This window comes from Neofelis nebulosa, chromosome X, assembly GCF_028018385.1.
Source record: "Neofelis nebulosa isolate mNeoNeb1 chromosome X, mNeoNeb1.pri, whole genome shotgun sequence".
In the NCBI taxonomy this organism is placed as follows: domain Eukaryota; kingdom Metazoa; phylum Chordata; class Mammalia; order Carnivora; family Felidae; genus Neofelis; species Neofelis nebulosa.
This window is the reverse complement of record NC_080800.1, coordinates 41,840,151-41,864,234: the sequence shown is the minus strand read 5'-3', so window position 1 is coordinate 41,864,234 and position 24,084 is coordinate 41,840,151. Positions and strand designations below refer to the sequence as shown.

General features: G+C 43.6%; 1 protein-coding gene across 5 annotated transcripts in view; it reads left to right on the top strand.

Annotated features, from left to right (window-relative positions):
- Positions 1-24,084, top strand: part of ZNF41 (zinc finger protein 41) — a 45,824-nt gene that overhangs the window by 11,066 nt on the left and 10,674 nt on the right. For 4 of the 5 annotated variants that reach the window (XM_058712268.1, XM_058712270.1, XM_058712269.1 and 1 more), the window contains exons 2-4: positions 5,303-5,549; positions 18,106-18,232; positions 18,493-18,588. In XM_058712268.1, coding sequence (XP_058568251.1) covers positions 5,478-5,549; positions 18,106-18,232; positions 18,493-18,588 — 295 coding nt within the window. In that variant the 5' untranslated portion in view covers positions 5,303-5,477. Of the gene's footprint in view, positions 1-5,302; positions 5,550-18,089; positions 18,233-18,492; positions 18,589-24,084 lie in introns of all 5 variants that reach the window. The other variant, XM_058712273.1, reaches the window with a different exon arrangement.

Here is a 24,084-nt window from a genome sequence, read left to right as displayed (position 1 = left end):
TCTTCCCTGGTCCTTTGACTAGAGAGAGCAGGCTTTTCTTTGGGCACTTTTTGTCTGCACCCATTGGCCTTTCTAGGTTGCTGGCTTCTCCAGCACCAAGTCTAGGATATCTGAGGCTAAAAGAAAACCCCGTACTGCCACATCGTTTTTGGGGTCTCAGGATCCCTAGCCAATATGCCTTCTTCATTTCTTTCAGAATCTTCCTATGTTTTATATATGATGTCCACACTTGTTAGTTGTATGTAGCAGAAAAAACAGTTAAACATATCTACTCCATCTCCACAAGAGGAAGTCTCCATAATTATGATTTTAAAAAAAAATTTTTTTTAACGTTTATTTATTTTTGAGACAGAGAGAGACAGAGCGTGAATGGGGGAGGGTCAGAGAGAGGGAGACACAGAATCTGAAACAGGCTCCGGGCTCTGAGCTGTCAGCACAGGGGCCCGATGCGGGGCTCGAACTCACGGACCGCGAGATCGTGACCTGAGCCGAAGTCGGCGCTCAACCGACTGAGCCACCCAGGCGCCCCATGATTTTTAAGACTTCATGTGGTTTTGGGGTACCTGGGTGGCTCAGTTGGTTGAGCATCCGACTCTTGATTTTGGCTCAGGTCATGATCCCAGGATTGTAGGATTGAGCCCCGCATTGGGCTCTGTGCTGACTGAGCATGGAACCTGCTTGGGATTCTCTCCCTCCCTCTCCCTCTGCCCCTCTCTCTGACTCGTGCTCTCTCTCTAAAAAAAAAAAAAAAAAAAAGACTTCATGTGAGTTCATGCATCTGTGCTAGTTTTATTTGTATATATTGAATGACCACTAAAGGTTTATGCAAAGGTTTACATCCTTCTTTATTGTATATTTTATTATTAAAAATGGCCCCCTTTGTTAATGTATTGAGCACTTTGGGCTTAATTTCCACCTCAATCATCATATTTCTAGATGTGCTTGCATTTTCTTGCACTTGCCTGGTGTGTCATATGTTTTTTAAATGTTTAATTATAATACAGAAAACTGCACAGATTATGCACATTTAGCTTGATGATTTTTTAACAGACTGAGTGAACACGCACAACCACCACCTAGATTAAGAAATAGAACGTGACTAGCACCCAGAAGACACCCCCTTGTGTTCCTTTCCAATCCCCAACCTCCTCCCAACGGGGGACCAATATCCTGCCTTCTAGCGGCAATACATTGGTTTTACATGTTTTCGAAAGTTATATAAACACAATCGTACAGTGTTGACTCATAGCTCTTTTGGGTCTGGCTTCTTTGGCCGATGCATCAGATGAGATTCATGTGTGTTGTCTGTAGTCACTTGTTCATTCCTGTTGCTGTATAGTACTTCCTTGTATGCCTGTAAGACCACTTATTTATCTAGTCTGATGTTGATGGGCGTTTGCCTAATTTTCAGGTTTGAATAAAGCCACCCTGAACATATCCTGTCTTTCAGTGAACATGTGTTCGCATTTCTCGGGAGTACACTCCTAGGAGGATATTGCCTATGTTCAGCTTTCGTAGATAATACCACACCCAACAGCTCTGCAAAGTGTTTGTACTCTTTTGTGCTCCTTAAAAACAACTTACGGGTTTCCGCCCCTCGTATCCTCACCGGGTCTCTTGGTTATTTGCCATCGTTTTCGTTTTAGCCATTTCTGGTGGGCATGAAGGCATGTCTGATTGCAGTTTATATTTCCTTGCTAACTAATGAAGTTGAACATCTTTTCCTCGGCTTACTCGCCACTCGGGTATCTTCTTCGGGAAGTTCCTGTTCCTTTTGCTCTTTTCCTCTGGCTCCTATTGGTTTCTAGGAATTCCTGATACATTCGAGACATGAATTGTTTGTCAGATACAGGTATTGCAGTTAACTTCCCCCACTGTGGGATTTGCCTTTACGCTCAAAGTTTTGGGTTTTTTTTTAAATTTTTATTTATTTTTGAGAGAGAGAGAGACTATGTGTGAGCAGGGGAGGAGCAGAAAGAGAAGGAGACACAGAATCCGCAGCAGGCTCCAGGCTCCGAGCCATCAGCACAGAGCCCGACGCAGGGCTGGAACTCACGAACTGTGAGATCGTGACCTGAGCCGAAGTCGGACGCTCAATCGACTGAGCCACCCAGGCGCCCCTACGCTCTTAATTTCATCTTCTGATGAACAGAGGTCTTTAATGTTAGTGTAGTCTAATTTAATAACCTCTTATTCTACCAGATAGCAAAACCTGATATGAGGCACATTAATTAAGACACGGTAGTGCGGGTCCAAGAATAGACAAATAGACCAATGGAAATACAGAGTTCAGGAATGAACCTCCACATATACAGTCACAGAGCAACATTGAAGAGCAGTGGAGAAAGGGTAGTCTTTTCAATAAGCCATGCTGGATCACCTTGATATCCATGTGGAAGAAATGAATCTTGACCCTAACACATACCATGCACCAAAACCCTTCCCGAGAGGACTATAAATCTAAATGTGAAAGAACAATAAAAATTAAGAAAACATGGGACATCTTTATGACCCTGAGGTAGGCAAAGCTTTCCTAACTAAGACATAATGAGTGCTGACCATAACAGAAAGAATGATAAATAGCACGGCATGTTTCTGTCCAGTGCTTCATCTCACATCTTTGTCTTTTTTATTTAGATGTGTGGCGACTGTATTTTTGTTTTGTTAACCGGTCCCATCGTCTTTACCTTTTATGGCAGGATTCAGCTCATTCAGTTTAGTTGAATTGTAACGTATTAAATTTCAGGGCGCCTGGGTGGCGCAGTCAGTTAAGTGTCCAGCTCTTGGTCTCGGCTCAGGTCATGATCCCACGGTTTGTGAATCTGAGCCCTACATCGGGCTCTGTGCTGATGGTATGGAGCCTGCTTCAGATTCTGTCTGTCCTTCTCTCTGCCCCTACCCTGCCTGTGCTCACTCTCTCTGTCTCTCAAATTAAAAAAAAATAATTTGGGGCGCCTGGGTGGCTCAGTCAGTTGAGCATCCTATTTTGGCTCAGGTCACGATCTCACCACTTGCGAGTTCGAGCCCCGTGTCGGGCTCTGTGCTGACAGCTCAGAGCCTGGAGCCTGCTTCGGATTCTGTGTCTCCATCCCTCTCTGCCCCTCTCCTGCTCGCACTCTGTCTCCCTCTCTCAAAAATAAATAAATATTTTAAAAAATTTAATAAAAAATAATTTTTAAAAGGTCTTAATATCTTGGGCTTCTGAGAGTTTGGAGTTTTGATTATTTTTATCAATTTCTGCTAGTAGTTGCCTTCACCTCTCTTACAGGTATGATGATCTATATTTTCTCTATTACTAGATCCGATAATGTTGTACTACTATTTGGATCTACTAATAGAGGTATGTGATTGATTGGCCTTCCCCTCCTCATTTCACTCAGTAGATTTTTCCAGGGTATTTTAAAATTTCCAGTTAGTAATGATCTTCTTTATTCAAAATGCCCAATTACATTATTTTTCTTTATTCAGATATAACTGTGTATTATGAGAATCATTTCTCAAGACTGCTTTCCTCTGATTTTGAGGTTTCTGTTACTATTCAGTTTATAATTGTTTAGACTACTCCCTGGAGTATTCTCCTGAGATAGGAATATTGGCATAATGCTGTAGATGCTTTTGTGTCTAAAATCGTCTTTTGCGCTGACAGAAGAATGGTATTGAACTAGGATGGGTTTAAAATTCTCGGATCTCAGCCCTTTTCTCTCAATAATTTGTAGATGTTTTCTTCTAATATGATTCCTATTGGTGCCAATAAAAAGTCTAGTGCCATTGTGAGCCCTTTCCGTTGTAAATAATGTGTTGTTTCTTCCTGGAAGTGTTTTGGGTTTGCTTTTTATCCTTTAAATTCAGTGCCAAATCAGATATGGGGTTGATTTGGTTCCTCTGGGAGTCCAGGATTGGGGGGATTTCTGTGGGGGAGGATCAATGAGTTAGGGTCCATTAGGATTAGATAATCTAAAGCCTATAGATGTGATTCATATTGGAGCAGTGAGTGACAATCGGGAAATTCTTGAGGTTTTATAAGAGTTGGAGATGTAAATATCTGAAGGCATCGATTAGCCCATGCGAGTTATTGATTGGAACGTGGAGGTGGTGAATGATTGATTGCAAGCCTGAGGTTACAAATCGTCGGGAGTCAGTTTCGGTGGCCCTATAGGAGTCATTGATTGGGACCTGTGGATATCTGTAAATGCAGGACTGTGCGAGTTAGTATGTGAAGGACTGTTATTGAAGGTTTGATGGGAGTCCCTCATTCTATATATGGGCTGTGAGTTATAGGGTCCTCTAGGAGGTCAGGTTTGGCCCTCAAAGGGCATTGAGTAGATCAGTGATTGGTTTTCTACTGAGGGTCAATTGCCTGTATTGGTGATTATTTGAGGAGCCTATGGAAACCAGTTGATGGTGCCATCTGGGACACGGTTTTGTCAAGCAGTGGGGGTTACAGATTTAGGAGCCTATGCAGACATGCTGGTTTTCTGGACCCAGGTGGGAGATGGGGAAGGGAGGCAATGAGTTTATGTTTTCATCTATGGCAGAAGAGGGTGGGCTTTATAAGTTGCCCAGAACATACACTGAATTATACAGAAACTCAGTTTATACACATGTGACATGATCATCCCCTAGCCAGAGCACTTTAAGGGCAGCAGGAAATGGAAATCATGTTTTTTATGACTCTGCCATGTACAGAACACCATCTGGCATGGTAGTTAAGAAAATGTACTGTAGAGCCCGGCGTACCTGGCTTCGAGTCCCTGTCCTTCCCCCTAATCTGAGTGATCTTGGGGCAGATTTCTTGATATCTCTGAACACCTCTATCTGATGATAAATGGGAATAATAATAGCAGAATTACCTAGTTCCCAGGATGAGTTTGAAAATTAAATGAGGTACCTGATAAAACATGCCTTGCAACCTTGTAATAATAGCAATATTTAGTATCACTGGAATATGTTCCAGGTAGCAAGCAGGGGTGAGTGCTTTAGAGGCTTTATACCATTTATCTCTAACATCCCTATGAGGCCAGTGTTTTCATCCTCAATTTTAAGATGAAGGAACTCAGACCAAAGTGACTTGCCCCAGATTCTAGCTAGAACATAGAAGACCTGGAATTCAAAGCCTCATTCATTTTATACCAAATCCTATGAGTATTTTTTTTTCATGTTATATGCTAATGCTTGGTGTCGGTTTTACTAAACTTCTCTCTTTCACAGTATCCAGCACAGAGAGCTGCCCGCCTTGGTGCCCCCAGGAGGCATCTGTGGGGTGGCTGCTGATTGACGGACTATGTGGACACTGTCTTTCTAGGGTTTCTTGGAGTCTCTGAGGAGCCCCTGGGCCAGACCCCGCATTGAAGGCTGCAGGACCCACCTCCCGGCCCCAGCAGCTCTGATTGAGTCCACAGGTGTCTACCTGACTTCAAGCTCCTGGGAAGAGTGGAGTCGTCAGCAAGAGAGCCTGAGAGCTGAGGCCCGGCGGGAACATGCCAGCTGACCAGAGTTCTCCCCGGTGGTCCTCGGTCCTAGCTCCAGAGGGACATGGCAGCTCGTGTGAGGTGAGCAGGCAGAGGACCCCAGGGGCAGGAATTCATTCAGTGAGGACACAGCCCAGACCTGTCAGCAGGCCCTCAGGGAAGGGGCAGAGGGGCCACAGAAGTGGCAGATTCTAGGCTATCAGATCACCATCCACCTGCTGTCCCACATCCAGAGCCCTGTGTGTTTCAATGGACCTGTGATGTGGCTGATGGAGGAGAGGTGGGATGGGAGGGCCACCCTACATCTGGGGTCCTAGCCAGAGAGAGACGCTTCCCCCGCCGACCCCCGACACAGGCCCTGCCCTCTCCATTGGCTCTTTGCAGATGCTCAGCTGATCCACACTAGACCCTCCTTTTCCCTTTGTGTCTGGAGATTTGCTGATTTCTCCTCTATCCTGATCTAGGCAGAAAAATCCCTTTTCTTTGGAACTGAGAGGATGGCAGGGAAATAGGGTGACAACATTCTCCAGGGTCCTTCTAGGTCTTCCTCCTCTTTTCGAAGATGGTAATGGCCTGAGAAGGGACATGACTTGCCCCAGCCTCTCAGATTGTGAGTGACAGCACTGGACTGGGACCAGGTCTCCTGAATGTGTCCTCCACCCTTGCCGCACTACAGCCAAACCAAGTTTCCCACTAAAAGTTCCCCCTTGAGGGGCGCCTGGGTGGCTCCGTCGGTTAGGCGTCCAACTTCGGCTCAGGTCATGATCTCACGGTCCGTGAGTTCGAGCCCCGCGTCAGGCTCTGTGCTGACAGCTCAGAGCCTGGAGCCTGCTTCACATTCTGTGTCTCCCTCTCTCTCTGCCCCTTCCCTGCTCATGCTCTGTCTCTCTCTGTCTCAAAAATAAATAAACATTAAAAAAAATTTTTAAAAAAAAGCTCCCCCTTGAGAATCTGTAAAGAGGGGAATGTGATGAAAGAGCCAGACCCTGCCCGACAGCCCCCTCCTTCGGACCTTCCTGGATGCTGTCACCTCTGGGACAGGCTCCTTGTCACAGGGGCTCAGGGTCATATGGTCATTAGGATCATAGTAAACATTAAAAAATTATTTTGGTTTTATTATTTCACAACTTCACTATTTCCCAATAAAACGTCAGAAAATGCAGGTAAACAAAAAGAAGAGAATAAAACATTACTTGTAATTCCAGCATTACCCAAAGTAAACCATTGTTAATATTTAGCTATATTTCCTTTCAGTTGATTTTTCCTTTGTATGCGCATACGTGCACGTATATGGGTATATGTGTGGGGCTGTGAGTGTGCATACGTACCATATACATATGCATTATATAGCTCAAGTTTGAAAATGGAATCACAGCATTTGGTTGCCTCCTTTCTATTTATTTTTATTTTTTATTTTTAAGTTTATGTATTTATTTTGAGAGGGAGCAAGAGAGAGTGCGTGAGCAGGGGAAGGGCAGAGAAAGAGGGGGGGAGGGCGCCTGGGTGGCTCAGTCGGTTAAGCAACCGACTTCGGCTCAGGTCATGATCTCACGGCTCATGAGTTAGAGCCCCGCGTCGGGCTCTGTGCTGACAGCTCAGAGCCTGGAGCCCGTTTCAGATTCTGTGTCTCCCTCTCTCTCTCTGACCCTCCCCCATTCATCCTCTGTCTCTCTCTGTCTCAAGAGTAAATAAATGTTAAAAAAAAAAACCTTTTTTTTAAATAAAATAAAATAAGAAAGAGGGGGGGAGACAGAGAGAGAATCCCAAGCAGGCTCCACACCGTTAGTACGAAACCCACCCAACCAAGGGCTTGATCTCACGAACTGTGAGATCATGACCTGAGCCAAAACCAAGAGTTGGATGCTTAACTGACTCAGCCACCCAGGCGCCCAGTTGCCTGGCTTTTAATTTGACAGTTTAACATAATTTTCTAGGCACTAAATACTTTTGTCTTCACGTACACATAACACACCGCATTATGTCCTTTGGATAAACTTTAATTTAACCCCTCCACTGTGTGTGCATTTAGGGTGTTTCAGGTTTTCTGTTGTGATTAACACTGCTGTGGTAAAATTCCTACGCTTAAATCTTTTTGCCCGAGTCACCAAAATTATATTTGGGTCAAAGGAATAAGGGCGTTGAATGGCAAATGAAATGCTGCCTAACTGCAGTGCACTTGTACCCGTGGAGGCGTTTAGGCTCTGCTCCGTCATCTCCATCACAGACCCACAGTTTGGGGCCACAACAACGTGGTCCTCCCCAGTCTTTCTACAAGTGGCCTCTTGGCCAGCGGGTGTGTGGGAATTTCTAGATGAATGATTCTGGGCTGTACGAGGCACATTTCTCCACTCATCTCTTCCTTCCCAAGAACAGGACCAGGAAATAGTGGCTGGAGCTGGAAAAACAGGCAGAAGGGTCAGTGAGAGAAAGAGGGATGCGGAATAGCCCCAGGCACCTGCTGAGGGAACCATGGTGCACTTGCTGGAGACAGAGGATCGCCAAGGGGCCCCGGGCACAATTGAGAACGCAGTGGAACAAACAGAGGAAACGGGAAACAGAAGCCCAGAAGCCAGGGGCAGCAGAGAAACCAAGAAACAGTCACTGGGGCTGGAGAAATGGAGAGCAAGGAAAAGGAAGCTGGTCCGAGAACAGTAAGAGGGGGCTCCAGATAGGAGCAGGGATCAGAACGTAGAGGAACCAGGTAGCAGCCACAGGGAGCAGGGACCATCCAGAGGGATGAGAAAACAGAAGATTTGGCTCTAAAATGGAAAAAAAGCAGGTGGGTATGGTGTTCTGGGCAAGAGCCTGTGAGACAAGCAACTTCTCAAGGCACCAGGGTTTAGAGGGGAATCTGAGGGGATGGGGAAAGGCAGAGGTACCAGGGAACAAGGAATAGGAAAGAATGGGAAGGGACTAGATAGCAGCCAGAGGAAGCAGGGACCAGCTGCTGAGGCTGCAGAACAGGTGGAGGGGTGGGGAAGGGACTGACCCATGGGACAGTTGGAAGGACAAAGAAAGGCCTCCCAGGCTGAGGAGTAGCTGAGGAAACCAGGAGCCACATGGAACAAGGAATAGTCTGTGAGGTTGGGGAACAGCCAGAGGGAACAGCAAAGCTGTGCTGGGCACTGGGTGTCTACTAAGAAGTCCCAGGGGCTAACCAGAGGACAGGGACACAACGAAGTGGGCATTCAAAGTTTACCTGGTGTTGGAGAGCGACTCGAGTGACCAGAGAGCAGCAAGAGGGACTAGAGAACAGCTGAAAGGCATAGTAGCCATTCCTGAAGCTAGTTGCCAGCCAGAGGCCCCACGCAACAGGCACTGGGGTGAAGGGACAGTCGCAGAAGCTGGAGAGAGGCTGAGGAACCACCAGAGTTCCCTGGAATAAGGTGACAGGGATTTCCTGGGACGTGGGACTTCACTGCTAAAACAGAGGAAGTCCTAGACAACTGGAACAGTTGGTCACCCTACCCAGGAGGCAACCAGAGGAACCAGCAAATAGTCAGACATGATGGAAACGATGGACAAGGTGAAAGTACAGAATCAAGCATGGTGCAGAGTGCACAGAACCAGTAGACTTTGGTGGTCAAGAGCCTGGGCCAGGAGCCAGGTCGACCAGCTCTCCGCAAAGTGTGGTCCCCGAACCAGATGTGGGAGCATCAAGTGAGGGTGTCTGAGAAATGCATTCCAGGACTGCCCAAGGCACAGGAAAGAATTGGGACTGGGCGGCAGTCAGAGGGCTCAAAGGGCAGTCAATCTGTGTCAAACAGAAGGAACAAGTAAGGCTCATCAGGACCAGGGAACAGCCAGATTGACTAGGGCACAATCAGAAGAAATGTACCACAGACTAAGGATCAGCTCAAGGGAAAACTGTCCAAGGAAAACACAGAACAGTCAGGGGCAGCAGGAAGCAGTCAAAGGGAAGAAGACACAGGAGGCGTGGAACAGTTAGAGGCATCCAGGGGCAATCAGGAAAGAGGCCAGGGACAACCTACATTAAGAGGGAACAGGAAACAGAGGGACCAAGGAAGAGTCAGATGGGGACTATGCAGACGGAATAAGGACCAGCAGAGGGAGCAGCAGGGAGAAGTGAGGCACAGTAGTGGGCAGGAGAAGCAGGGGAAAGCCAGAGAGAGGAGCATAGGGGCACCAGGGAACGGGAATAGCCAGAGGGAGCAGAAAGGATCCGAACAACCCCCGCCAAGGGCAGACACACAGAGAGGCTGGGTATCTGCCCTCTAGGGAGGGCACAGTGAGCCAAGAGGTCACCGCACACTTTCAGCCGGCTCAGCGAACATGCTGGAAGCCCTTCTGCTAGGCTGGGACGGGGTGTAGAAAGGCAAGATCATATATCACAGGAGGTGATACAGAAATGTTCTCGGGCACGAGTGAGGGCAGCCCCCAAAGTGGGAGGACCCAGCCCTAAGCCAGCTGCAGGGTGGGACAGAGAAGGTGGCAGGGACACAGTGGGTAGTGAGCGGGCAATCCCGGCAGCCCAGCACGCCCTGGGGATGAGAGCGCACAGTGTGCCGGTTCCAGTGATCCCGAAGGGAGACATTGCTGTGTGGGTCGCTGGAGAGCCATGAGGAGCTGGAGTGGGGACCCTCACCTAGGATGAAGAAGTCCTTGTAGGGGTCCTGGTGGTGATAGGGACACATGCCATCCTCCATGGTAGAAATGGGCCAGAAAATCAAACCTTCTCATATGTGGCAGATGAGAATGGAATCTGGGTGAATCTGTACCAGCTACTTTCTACCCAAATTCCTAGTACCAAAATGCCCCCTCCCAAAGCTTCTATTTTAGTGGGGAAAGGATCAAAGAGGGGCAGCTGTGGGCAGCGTACCTTGCGTGTATTCATCTTGTGTCAATGCTCGTAATGCCTATCATGGTCTTTGTACACTTTCCCTGAGAATGTGGCCTTAGTGACTCCCAGGGAGGGGAGAGACAGATGAGGGTGGTCTTTCATCCACCAGCTTGGGCCACTGGAGTTGTTAAAATGTTTGAGAGTGTAAAATGATGGAACATCTTCATTCATTCCTACTGGTGGGTAAATAGCCACTCCTGTCCTGCTGCTTGAGGCTCCTCCCCTGTGTTACCCACACACCTGTGGGCCTGTCCTGGATAGCCAGCAAGCTGGTGGGTTGGATGGGCAGGCAAAATGAGAGCTTCGCTCAAGCCTGACCCCGGGGCTCTCCCTGGTTGACTGCTCTTGGGTGAAGAAGGGGGCACAAGTCAGGGGGTGTTGCTAGGGGCCCAAGTGGAGGTCCTGCTCTCAGTAACCCTCAGGGCCGTGCTCAGGAGAGCTGGTGGGTGGAGAAGTGCTGGGCATGTTCTGGTGCCTACGGATCTGCCTCCAGGAGCTATTGGTGGTGGAGAACGTACTGTGAGTTCCCTGCCTGCTTGGTGCCCCTGAACATTCACCAACAAAGGGAGGGTGACCCAGGCCCCCAAAGTGAATAAAGGCTCCTCATTTCCTCATAGTCAAATCATTGGATCTCTTCTTTGATACTTAGCATGTTTTCTGTCTTGTTTAGGACATCCTCACCTACCCCAAGGCCTGAACAAACATTTACCTAAATTTTATTTATTTATTTATTTATTTATTTATTTATTTATTTATTTATTTATGTTTTAGAGAGAGAGCACGCAAGCAGGGGAGAGGGGCAGAGAGAGAGAGAGAGAGAGAGAGAGAATCTTAAGTATGTTCCACACTCAGTGCGGAGCCCAACTCAGGGCTCGATCCCACGACCCTGGGATCATGACCTGAACCAAAATCAAGAGTCGGATGTGCAACCGACTGAGCCGCCCAGGTGCCCCTCACTTACATTTTCTACTAGGAGTTTCAAAGCTTGGATTTTCTTGAAACTTTTGATTCTTTGGAAATCATTTTAAAATTAAGAGAAGTTACAAGAATAGTAACATCTTGCCACATTTGCTTTTGCTGTCTCTTGACTTATGCATGTATGTTTGTGTGTGCGTGTGTATATGTTTATACACACAGATATAGTTAAAACTTTATTTTCTGAACCATTTGAGAGTAATTTGCAGACACAATTCCCCTTTACCCCTAAATACTTCAATGTGTATCTCTCGAAACCAAGGACATTCTCTTCCATAACCACAGTACAGTTACCAGAATCAAGAACTTTCATACTGATGTTACTACATACCATGAGGGTACTAACATACCATGTATTATCTAATTATCTGACATCTCATGTGTAATATACAGTTTTCCCAGTTGTCACAATAAGGTCCTTTGGAGCATTTTCCCCTGATCCAGGATCCAATCCAGCTGCCTGCATTGTGTTTAATTGTCATGTCCCTTTAGTCTTTAATCGGGAAAAGTTCCTCAGCCTTTCCTTGATTTTCGTGACACTGAACATTTGGAAGAATGTCCCTCAATTTGGATTTGTTCCTGCCTCCTCATTTGATTTAAGTTATTCATTTTTTTTCTCAGAAATATCACAAAAATGATGCTGTGTTCCTCTCAGGGCTTCATGTCAGCAGGCATTCAATATCAATGTAACCTTTCTTGATAATACTAACTGATTACCCACGACTACAGTGGTGTCCGTCAAGTACTATAACATGACCATCTTTCCCTGCGTAATTAAAAACCATTTTGTGGGGGGATAATTTGAGACTACATAAATGTCCTGTTTCTCATGTTCTCTGATTTTAGCATCCTGTGGTGATTCTTGTGTGTAACAGTTAATTACTGTACTGTTTCCCTAATGATGTTCTAATCCCATCATTTCTCCTACATTGATTAGTTGGCATTCTACTATAAGGGGAAAATATTCCTCTCTCTGACCGCTGGAAGTATAATTACATGCCAGGCACAGTGAGCACACCTCGATTTGTCATTAGTCACCAAGAACTAGAGCTTTTTGGAGAAAAGACAGACTCCAGGGCTAGAGCAGAGAGAGTACAAAATGATCCTGGAAGAACTCATTGTTCCGGAAAGTAATGAAGTGCTCAAAAGAAGGGGACGAGTCGACAGGACACAGGAGCTACCTTGAAGGAACTCCCTCTGGTCCAATTTGGGACAATTTGAGTAGCAAAGTATAATAAAGATAGCAATAAGTTATAATCCACGGCATAAAGTAGGAAGTCACCAGTCCATTTAATGGGTAAATAGGTTTGTAGGTAGGCAGACAAGGGAGAACTGAGTGCTTCTTTTTAATAGCATTCTGATCTTTTCTGGTGAGTGCTTCTTTTTAATAGCATTCTGATCTTTTCTGGTGTGTCCATTCCTCCGGTCCTTCTGAGGCTCATATTGGTAGTTTGGTATTCTTTGGAAATAATTACAGATTTACTAGAAGTTGCAAAGATAGTAGAGAGAGGTCTCATGTATCCCTTTACCCAGTTTCCCCCAGTGGTTACATCCTGAATCACTAGGAAACTGACATTGCTACAGTGTGTGTGTGTGTGTGTGTGTGTGTGTGTGTGTGTGTGTGTGTAGTTCTCTGCCAACCATGCATTGATCCCTGGGCAATAATACACATACAGCACTATTCCATCACCAAACAAGTCTACTGGTGTTAAAATTTTACCAGTTAAAGTATAGAAAACTCAGCTGCCTTTAAATCCCTTTACCCTCAAAAAAAAAAAAAATCCCTTTACCCTCACCAGTTTATATTATAATACAGTTGTCTTAAATATTTCCCTTACATAGATGGAGATCCACAATAGACAATGTTAGACTTTTTGGTTTGGCCCTCAAACATAGTTTAGGAAAAAACTCAAGAGGTGGGGTACTGGGTGGCTCAGTTACATGTCCGGCTCTTGATTTTGGCTCAGGTCATGATCTCATGGTTCGTGGGATCGAGCCACATGTCAGGCTCTGTGCTGACAGCATGGAGCCTGCTTAGGGTTCTCTCTCTTGCTCGCTCTCTCTCTCTCTCTCTCTGCCCCTCCCCTGCTCACACACACTCTCTCTCTCAAAATAAATAAATAAAAATTAAAAAAAGAAAGAAATCTCGAGAGGAGAAGCAAATATCTACTGTCTTTACTCATAGTTTTGCTTTTTCCATTTTTTCTTCTTTCCTGATGTTCCAATTCCTTCTCTTATTATCTCCTTTCTGTTTTGAGAACTTCCTTTAGCCATTCCTTCAGGGTAGGTCTGCTGGCAACAAATTTTCTTAGTTTTCCTTCATCTGAGAATATCTTGATTTCCTTTTCATTTCTTCTTAGTAACAGTTTTACTGAAATAATGACTTCCATACCATACAATTTACCCATTTAAAGTGTACAACTTACTGTTGTTTATATTTATGGGTAGGAGCAACCACCACCACAATCAATTTGACAACATTTCCATCACCTCAAAAAGAGGCCCCATTTCCTTTAGCCATCACTCCTCCCCACCCCACCCGTGTTCCCTGCCTCCCTTAACCTTAAGCAACCACAAATACACTTTCTGTCCTCTAGACTTCACTATTCTGGACAGTTCACATGAATGGGATCATATAATCTGTGGTCTTTGTGTCTGGCTTTTTTCACTCAACGTAATGTTTCAAGGAGCTCCCTCTGGCCAAATTTGGGACAATTCGAGTGGCAAAATAAATAATGATAATCATCGATTATAACCTGATGAATAAAGTAGGAAGTCACCATTCCATATGATAGGTGGGTAGATTTGTACATAGGCAGACGGGGAAGAATGTAGCATGTTGTGCGTGTACATGTTGTAGCATGTATCAGTACATCGTCCCTTTTTATGGCCGAATAATATTCCATTTTATTGGAAATGTTGATGGGTCAACATTTTGTTTATCCGTTCGTCATCTGATGTACATGTTGGTTGTTTCCACCTTTTCGCTATGATGGGTAATGCCACTATAAACATATGTGTACACATTTTTATGTGGACATATATTTTCATTTATCTTGAGGATACATATACCGAGGAATGGGATTGCTGGGTCAAGTGGCAACTATGTTTGACCATTTGGGGAACTGTCAGACTGTTTCCCCAAAGCAGCTGTACCATTTTACACTCCCCCAGCAATATATAAAGGCTCCAATTTCTCCACATCCTCACCAGCACTTGTTGCTATCTGACTTTCTGATGCTAGCCATTCTCGTGGGTGTGAGGTAGTATCTCATGGTAGTTTGGATTCATATTTCCCGCATAATTAATGATGCCAAGCACCTTTTCATGTATGTATTGGCCAGTGCCACTTCATTTCTTAAGGATAGTTTTACCAGAGCCAGATATGGAATTCAGAGTTGACAGTTCTCTTCTTCCAGCCCTTGAAAACTGTTGGGCCACTTCCTTCTCTCCCCCATGGTTTCTGATGAGAAATCCACTGTCACTTTAATTGTTTTTCCCCAATAGGTAAGTTGTGGTTTCTCTCTTGCTGATTGCAAGATTTTTTTCTTTGTCTTTAGCTTTCCGGAGTTTGATTATAATGTGTCTTGGTGTAGATTGCTTTGGCTTACCCTTTTGGGGTTCGCTCAGCTTCTCGAATCTCTAAGTTGATACTTTTGCCAAATTTGAGAAAATTCCGGTCAATTTCTTCAAATACTCTTTCAGCCCCACACTCTTTCTCCCCTCCTCCTGGGACTCTGATGACACCAATGCCAGATCTCCGATTATAGTCTCACAGGTCCCTGAGGCTCTGCTCATTTTTTTCCAGCCAATTCTCTTTCTGTTCATATTGGATCATTTCCATTGTTCCATGGTCAAGTTCTCTGAGTCTTTCCTCTGTACTGTCTATTCTGCTGCTGAGCCCACAGTTGAGTTTTAAATTTTTAGTCATTGTATTTTTCAGTTCTGAAATTTCCATTCAGTTTGTCTTTATATCTTTTCTTTCTCTGCTGAGACTTTCTATTTTCAAATTTAAGTGTATTGAAACATTTTTATGATAGCTGCTTTAAAATTCTTGTCAGATAATTCTAACTTCTGTCTCATCTCAGTGTTGGTGTCTGTTGATTATCTTTTCTCGTTCCAGTTGAGATTTTTCTGCTTCTTCACATGATGCCTGATTTTCAATTATGTCCTGGATATTTTGGAGAACTATGAGACTTTGATATTATTTAAATCTTGTGTTTAATAGGCCTCCTCTGACACTGTTCTGCTAGAAAAGGAGAATCTTTTTCTGAAGAGAATTCGGAAGAGGATTCAGAAAAATCCTCCTTACTGCCACGTGGAAGTGGAAGTTCAAGTTCCCCACTTGGCCTCCTTTGACACCCCAGAAGGGGCCAAGCACCTTGTTGCTACTGGGAGGGGGTGGGTAGAATTTCAGGCTTTCCACCAGACCACCTCTGACACCACCCTGGTGGGAAGACAAGACTGACACCTCGTTTTTTGAGTCAGGGGTGGAGTCCAAGATCGCCACCTAGCCTAAATTGACGCTGTGGGGGAAGGGTCCCATTACCCACAGGCTGGAATGAAAATCTAGCCTCCCCATTCAGCCTTTACTGATAAGAATGGAAGTAGGGGGCACAGTTATTTCTGTGATGCCTGGCTGGAACAGGGCAATATGATCTAGGTTTTTCTCTCTTGCTACGTTGCCTTTTTCCTGGTACTTGAACTAATGAAAGCAGATTTCTCTGGCTGTTCCTGCCTGTGCCAGTTGGCATTCTAAGTTGCCAGTTTCTCTAGCACCTGAGGATCACGACAGGTTTGCCTCCCTCTCTCCAACGGCCAGAGTATTCTTATCTTTGTTTTATATATAATATCCAGGGGTTTTAGCTATACTTAGCAGGAGACCTAGGAAGAATTATGTCTATTCCATTTTCATCCCATTGGTAATTTTTAACTTATTTTTTTTAAGTTTTTAAATGTTTGTTTATTTTTGAGAGAAAGAGAGAGACAGTGAGAGAGAGTGAGCGAGCACGAGCAGGGAGAGGCAGACAGAGAGGGAAACACAGAATTGGAAGCAGGCTCTAGGCTCTGAGCTGTCAGCACAGAGTCCGATGCAGGGCTCAAACGCACGGACTGCAAGTTCATGACCTGAGCCAAAGTTGGACCCTTAACCGACTAAGCCACCCAAGCACCCCTAACTTAATTTTTGAATAGGTAATACATTCACATGGTTCCCTCCTTCAACTCCCCAGATCTCTCTAGCAGAAAACCGGTCTTGGTTAGTTTGTGAGTGGGTGGGGTATACGCTTAGAGATTATGCAAATGAAAGCAACTAAGAAACTATTCTTAATATTTTTCACAGAGTAGATATTGTTACTATTATGTTGAACGCTGATTTTTTTAATTACTAATTTTTAACTTTTTATCATGAAATATTACACACATTTGAATAATGCTGCCATAAATATTCTTGACCATGCCTCTAATTGCACATGTATGCATATTCAGATTGGGCATATTTCCATGAATGGAATCACTGTGTCCTAGTGTATGCATGTTTCAACATTACCCAATAAAGAAAAAATGCCTTCTAACGTGGTTGTGCCAATTTACACCATCAACAATATGAGAGTTCTCATTGCACCATATTCTCCTCAACACTCCATTCTATCAGTCTTTTTTATTGAGGACATTCTAGAAGTCATATAGTGGTGTCTCACTGTGGTTTAAATTTACATTCCCTTGGGGCGCCTGGGTGGCGCAGTCGGTTAAGCGTCCGACTTCAGCCAGGTCACGATCTCGCAGTCCGTGAGTTCGAGCCCCGCGTCAGGCTCTGGGCTGATGGCTCGGAGCCAGGAGCCTGTTTCCGATTCTGTGTCTCCCTCTCTCTCTGCCCCTCCCCCGTTCATGCTCTGTCTCTCTCTGTCCCAAAAATAAATAAAAAAAAAACGTTGAAAAAAAAAATTAAAAAAAAAAATAAAATAAAAAAATAAATTTACATTCCCTGGTTACCAAGGTTAAGCCCTTTTCATGTTTATTGAAACCTTGGATTTCCCCTTTTGTAAAATGCCTGTTCAAATGCTTTGCCCACTTTTCTACTTGGTGCTCTCTTTTCTTCTTATTGGTTTGTAAGAGTTCTTTACATCTTCTAGATATGAACCCTTTGACAGTACTATGTGTTGCAGATATCTTCTCCTTTTCCGTGGCTTTCCTTTTGTTCTCTTATAATGCTGTCTTTTAAATAAATAGAAGTTTTAAAACGTGTTGTAGCCAGACATCAATCTTTCTTTATGGTTAATGTTTTTTGCATCTTGTTTTGAGAATTATTTTCCTAATCTGAGATCATGTCTTTTTTCTGCATTTTTTTTTTTTTTGGTGCCAAAACCTGGGAAGGAATTTTCTGCATTAATTTTAAAGGCTTTATTGTTTTGCCTTTTCCCCTACGTTTCTTTTTAGTCAATTCTAGTTCATTCAATTCTATGTTGCCATGGCTGGCACATAATCAAGCAGTAAATGTATATAGTGCCCACATTAACTAGCGGATTTAAACAAAGCCTAATTTAATCCTCATTTTTGAAAAAGAATGACTGCATAAATCAATGAATAAGTGTACTACATACGTAATGAATGCTAAGATACTTCAACAAGTTTTTTTTTTTCCTCTCATAAAATACAAAACCAGACACTGAGTGCAAACCCTGTGTGATACATTATGTCATTATGTCATATACAGATACGTCATTGAAAACAACTTCCTATTTGCCTTCTATCCAACCCCCCAGTGCTGACCATATTGCCTTGAACAGGATTGTGTTGTTACAGGTCTCCGTGTCATTCGAGGATGTGACCGTGAACTTCAGCAGGGAAGAGTGGCAGCATTTGGACCCTGCTCAGAGACGCCTGTACCGGGATGTGACACTGGAGAACTACAGCCACCTGCGCTCAGTGGGTAAGCACAGCTGCCCTGTGTGTCTGCCAGGGGCGTCAGTGTGCTATTTCCATTCTCAGCTGCTGAGTGTTCTGGAACATCTTAAGTGTGTGATGGTGTCATCCTTGATTGGTCCAAGATTCTTCATTCCCTTTCCATGACTATTATTATTACCCTGTTCCCGGTGCAATGCGTGTTCTGAAGGGCAAATGGAAATGTCACTGAAAGTCCCCTGAAACCCAATTAGCTGGACCCAATCCTGTATCATGTCCTGTCAACAGGGTACCAGGTTCCCAAACCAGAGGTCATCTTCAAATTGGAGCAAGGAGAGGGGCCATGGACATTGGAGGGAGAAACCCCACATCAGAGCTGTTCAGGTGAGTGTGATCAGAGCAGACGGGGGACACAAAAACAAATCGACTCTTTCTAGAAGAGGCTGTGACGATAACTGGCCTTGAAAGTTCTAAACGTTGGTCGTTTATTGGAGATGCTTGACAGAAGCGTCTTTGATACCTAAACAACGTCTCTAAGTACAACCCTTGCAAGAAGCCATTGTCTTGGTTGTTTGGCTTTTTGACAGGAGAGCTGTCTCTAGTCTCTGCACCCTGGATCACATACGTGCCGCCTTATCTTATCTAAGGCCTTTTTATTCTTTCTACTCCACTCCCACCCCCTTTATCTTAGACTCTTTCCTTGTACGTTCAGGTATTCTAAAATGTCTTCCCTTGGGCGCCTGGGTGGCGCAGTCGGTTAAGCGTCCGACTTCAGCCAGGTCACGATCTCGCGGTCCGTGAGTTCGAGCCCCGCGTCAGGCTCTGGGCTGATGGCTCGGAGCCTGGAGCCTGTTTCCGATTCTGTGTCTCCCTCTCTCTCTGCCCCTCCCCCGTTCATGCTCTGTCTCTCTCTGTCCCAAAAATAAATAAAAAACGTTGAAAAAAAAAAAAATTTTAAAATGTCTTCCCTTTTATGCCAATTCCACATGCTCCTTCCCTACATGTCCTCCCAGGGGCAACTGACCTACTGCGTCTGGTCTTTGAATTTGTGCGGTGGTCTTTAAAGCCTAGAGGGTTGGTGTGTGAGTAGGTATTCTTAGTGTATGTAAATTGTGTTGTACCACGTGTCTTAATTCTGTTCCTCTTTCTCACTCATCCATGAGGTCTGTCCATACTGCAGTGTATTCCGCTGGCTTCCCTCCTTCAGACTGCTGCAAAGCATCCCCCCTGTGCCAGCAGCACATCTTAACCATTCACCCTGTGGCGGAACCTAGGGTTGTTGCTAAATGAAGCTCCCAGCTAATACAAACAGCTCTGCGAGAACTTTCTACAGCAGTGTTCCCTTATGGAGGGTGAGAATGTCTCAGGGGATGTTTACAGAAGAAGGGATTTGCCTGATCATTGTATATTTCCATCCTGAATTTGACTGAGTGCCACCATATAGTTCTCAGGTTGACTGAACAAGTCTATACTAGCAACAGTTTCTGCCAACGATTAGTAGAACCAAGCTTTCTCATCTTTTGGCCAACAATGGGTATAAAGTGGCATCTCATTTTTTTATTGCACATCTCTCCAATACCTAGTTTCAGCCTTTCATGACTGATCTGTTGTGGTCTGTTTGAGTTTCCCCTTCTATGAGTGACCTTGTTCATGTTCCCCGTGTTTTGCTTGAGTTTCCTGTTTCTTTTTTTTTTCTCTTCAATTCTATATGTTCAAATTTTTATTGTTAACTTCTTTTTTCCTCTTTTTTCTTTTTTTTTTAAATTTATTTTAATCCAAGTTAGTTAATATATAGTGTAGCATTGGTTTCAGGAGGAGAATTCAGTGATTCATCACTTCCATACAACACCCAGTGCTCATCATAACAAGTGCCCTCCTTAGTACCCATCACCCATCTAGCCTATCCGCCCCTCACCCACCTCCCCTCCAGCAAACCCTCAGTTTGTTCTCTGTATTTAAGAGTCTCTTATGGTTTCCTCGGTTTCTTACTGGTTTACATCCAATTTATTACCTGCCCTTTCTCCCAGTCTTCTCCTCTTCCTTATCCCCATACGTGAGGTTGCCCTAGGGACCCTGCCTACTATTCACCAGTCTTTCCTTCATATACATGCAAGGATTCATCCATACTGAATTCTGATGACTCTGCTTTTGACATCCCCAGTCCGGTTTTCTCTGGCACTTTATTTATTTACTTACTTATTATTTAAAATTTTTTTCATGTTTATTTTTGAGAGACAGAGAGAGAGACAGAGTGTGAGCAGGGGAGGGGCAGAGAGAGAGGGAGAAACAGAATCAGAAGCAGGCTCTAGGCTCTGAGCTGTCAGCACAGAGCCCAATGCGGGGCTCAAACTCACAAACTGTGAGATCATGACCTGAGCCTAAGTCCAATGCTTAACTGAGCCATATGGATACCCCTATTTACTTATTTTTATGGTTATTTATTTTGAGGGGGGAGGAGAAAGATAGAGAGCAGGGGAGGGGCAGAGAGAGAGGGATAGAAAGAGAATCCAAGGCAGGCTCTGTACTGATGATGCAGGGCTAAAACCCATGAACCGCAAGATAATGACCTGAGCCAAAACCTAGAGTCTGATGCTGAATGGACTGAGCCACCCAGGTGCCCCGGTACGTTATTTTTTTAATTTACTTTTTAATTTTTAAATTTTATTTTAGAGAGGCAGGCATACGAGCAAGGGAGAGTGGCAGAGAGAAAGAGAGAATCCCAAGTAGGCTCCATGCTCAGCAGGGAGTCCGACACAGGACTCGATCCCACGACCCTGGGATCATGACTTGAGCCAAAATCAAGAGTCTGAGACTCAACCAACTGTCCCACCCAGGTTCCCCTTCACTGGTACTTTAGTACTAGATTTAGCTTCCTAGAAAGTTTCCTTGAGATGTTTCTCTTGATCCTCAGTACATAAGAAATTTGAATCGTCATCTCACGCATTACCTTCTCACCTTCAAATTCTGTCACAGTCTGTCAGTGCTTCTTAAATCTTTTAGTCTTTTTTTTTAATTAATTACCTGCAGTTCCTAGTGCCTTTCCATTTTTGCAAATATCATTTTTGGATCTCAGCTCATCTTCTCAATTCCCAGTAATACCACCTAAAACCAGCTTCTTATTTTCTTATGCTTGGATTACGATGATTCGATTCCTGATTGAATTTGCTGATTCCATTCTTTTTATTAGTTCACTTTAAGTGCTAATGACAGATGTCATTACCTAAAACATTCCATTTATGTTGTCAGCTTTATGGAATAAACCCAACAATTACTCCCCATTACTTAGTATGTCATAATTAAACTCTTCTTTCAAAGAGATAAACAATATGGCCACATATTTCCAATTCAAACTTGTATCTGTGTATTTTCTATAACCTCTACTCATCTCCATTTTAAACAGTTTTATGGTTTATTGATATTGCTATCAGTAATTGATATTAATAATTTATCAATGTAAATAATTCTATGTGTTTTGATAAATGTGTACAGTCCTATAACCACCACCACCACTGTCAAGAATATAGAGCAAAAAATTACACACACCCCTTTGTTGTCACTCCTTCCCACTACTTCTGGCCCTGAAAAATACTCATCTTTTTTCTGTCCTTATAAGGTTTGCCTTTTCCAGAATGTCATATATATGGAATCATATAGCACGAAGCTTTTTGAGCCTGGCTTCTTTCACTTAGTATAATGCATTAAAAACTCATTCATCCTCTTGTATGCTTCCATTGTTTGGTATTTTTTTATTGCTGAGTGGTATTCCACTGTATAAATGTACCACGGTTTGTGTATCCACTACTTTGGATGGTTTCCAGTTTGGGTGATTATAAATAAAAGTGCTATGAAGTCTATTTACTGATTTTGTGTGATGAGAAGATTTCAGTTCTCTGGGGTAAATACCTAGGAGTGGGATTGCTGGGTTGTACAGTAAGTGTATGTTTGATTTTATTAGAAACTGCCAAACTGAGTTTTAAAGCAGCTGTAAAATTTTACATCCTAGCCAGCTATGTATGAGAATTCCAGTTGATCTACATCTTTACCAGCATTTGGAATTGTCCATTTAAAATGTTTTTAGCCATTTTAGTAGGTGGGTGGTAGTATCTTACTATGGTTTTAATTAGCACGTTCGTAATGTCTAATAGTTAACATCCATATATCTTCCCTGATGGAGTATTTGTACAAATATTTTGTCCAGTTTTCTATAGGGAACTTTGTGTTCTTATTGAGTTTTGAAAGTTCTTTGTATATTCTGAACACAAGTTATAGGATATGTGTTTTGCAAATTTTTGTTTTTATTTTATCAGTGTCTTTCATGAGACATTTTATTTATTTTTTTTTAAGTTTTCATTAAAATTTTTTTAATGTTTATTTATTTTTGAGAGAGAGAGAGAAAGAGAGAGAGAGAGCATGAAGTGGGGAAGGGACAGAGAGAAGAGAGAGACACAGAATCTGAAGCAGGCTGAAGGCTCCAGGCTCCGAGCTGTCAGCACAGAGCACAACGCCAGGCTCGAACTCACGAACTGTTAGATCATGACCTGAGCTGAAGTCGGATGCTTAACCGACTGAGCCACCCGGGCACCTCTCATGAGACATTGTAAATTTTGACAAAGCCTAATTTATCTATTTTCTTCTTTTACAGAGTGTGCTTTGGGGGTTGTATCTATGAACTCTTTACCTAATCCAAGGTCACGGAAAATTTAGATTTTATATTTAGTTCTGTGATCTCTTTTCTGTTAATTTTTTATGTGATTCAAGTATGGATTGAAGTTCACTTTTTTACACATGGCCATCCAATTATTCCAGCATCATTTATTTTTTAAAAAATGATGCTGGGGCTCCTGGGTGGCTCAGTTGGTTAAGCGTCCCACTTTGGCTCAAGTCATGATCTCGCAGTTTGTGTGTCTGAGCCTTGCATCAGGCTCTCTGCTCTCAGTACAGAGCCTGCTTCGTATTCTCTCTCTCTCTCTCTCTCTCTCTCTCAAAAAGTAAACATTTTTTAAAAAGATTAAAATAAACGATCCTTTCTTGGGGCACCTGGTTGGCTTAGTCAGTTGAATGTCCAACTTTGGCTCAAGTCATGGTCTCTCAGTTCATGAGTTCAAGGCTTATGTCAGGCTCCTTGCTGTCAGCATAGAGCCCGCTTCAGATCCTCTGTCCCCTTCTCTCTGCCCCCTCCCACTTGTGCTCTCTCTCTCTCAAAAATAAATAAACATTAGAAAGAAACATGATCCTTTGTCAACTGATTTGCCTTTGCACGTTTATTGAAAATCAGTTGCCATATGTGTGTGGATCTCTTTCTGGAGTCTTTACTCCATTCCTGTGATCTATTCATTTATCTTTATACTATTCCACACTGTTTTGATTAGTATATAATAAATTTGAAATCATGCAGTGTTAGCCCTCCAACCTTGTTCTTCTCTTTCAATTGTTTTGGCTATCTAAGTACTGTGTATATCCATTTGAATTTTAGAATCAGTGTTTCAATTTCTACAAAAGTGAATTTTGACTGGGATTATGTTGACTCTGTGGCTCAGTTTGGCTCAGTTTGGAGAGAACTGACATCTTAACATTATTGAGTCTTCGAAGCCATGAATAAGTTATACATTTCCATTTATTTAGGCGTTCTTTACTTCCTCTCAGTGATATCTTCTACCTTTCAGTATAGAGGTTTTGTGCATCTTTGTCAAATTTATCCCTAAGTATACCACATTTTTACTGTTTATTTATTTTTGAGAGAGAGACAGACAGAGTGCAAGTGGGGGGAGACGTAGAGAGGGAGGGAGACAGAATCCGAAGCAGGCTCCAGGCTCTGAGGTGTCCGCACAGAGCCCAACACGGGGCTCAAACTCACAAGCCATTGAGATCATGACCTGAGCC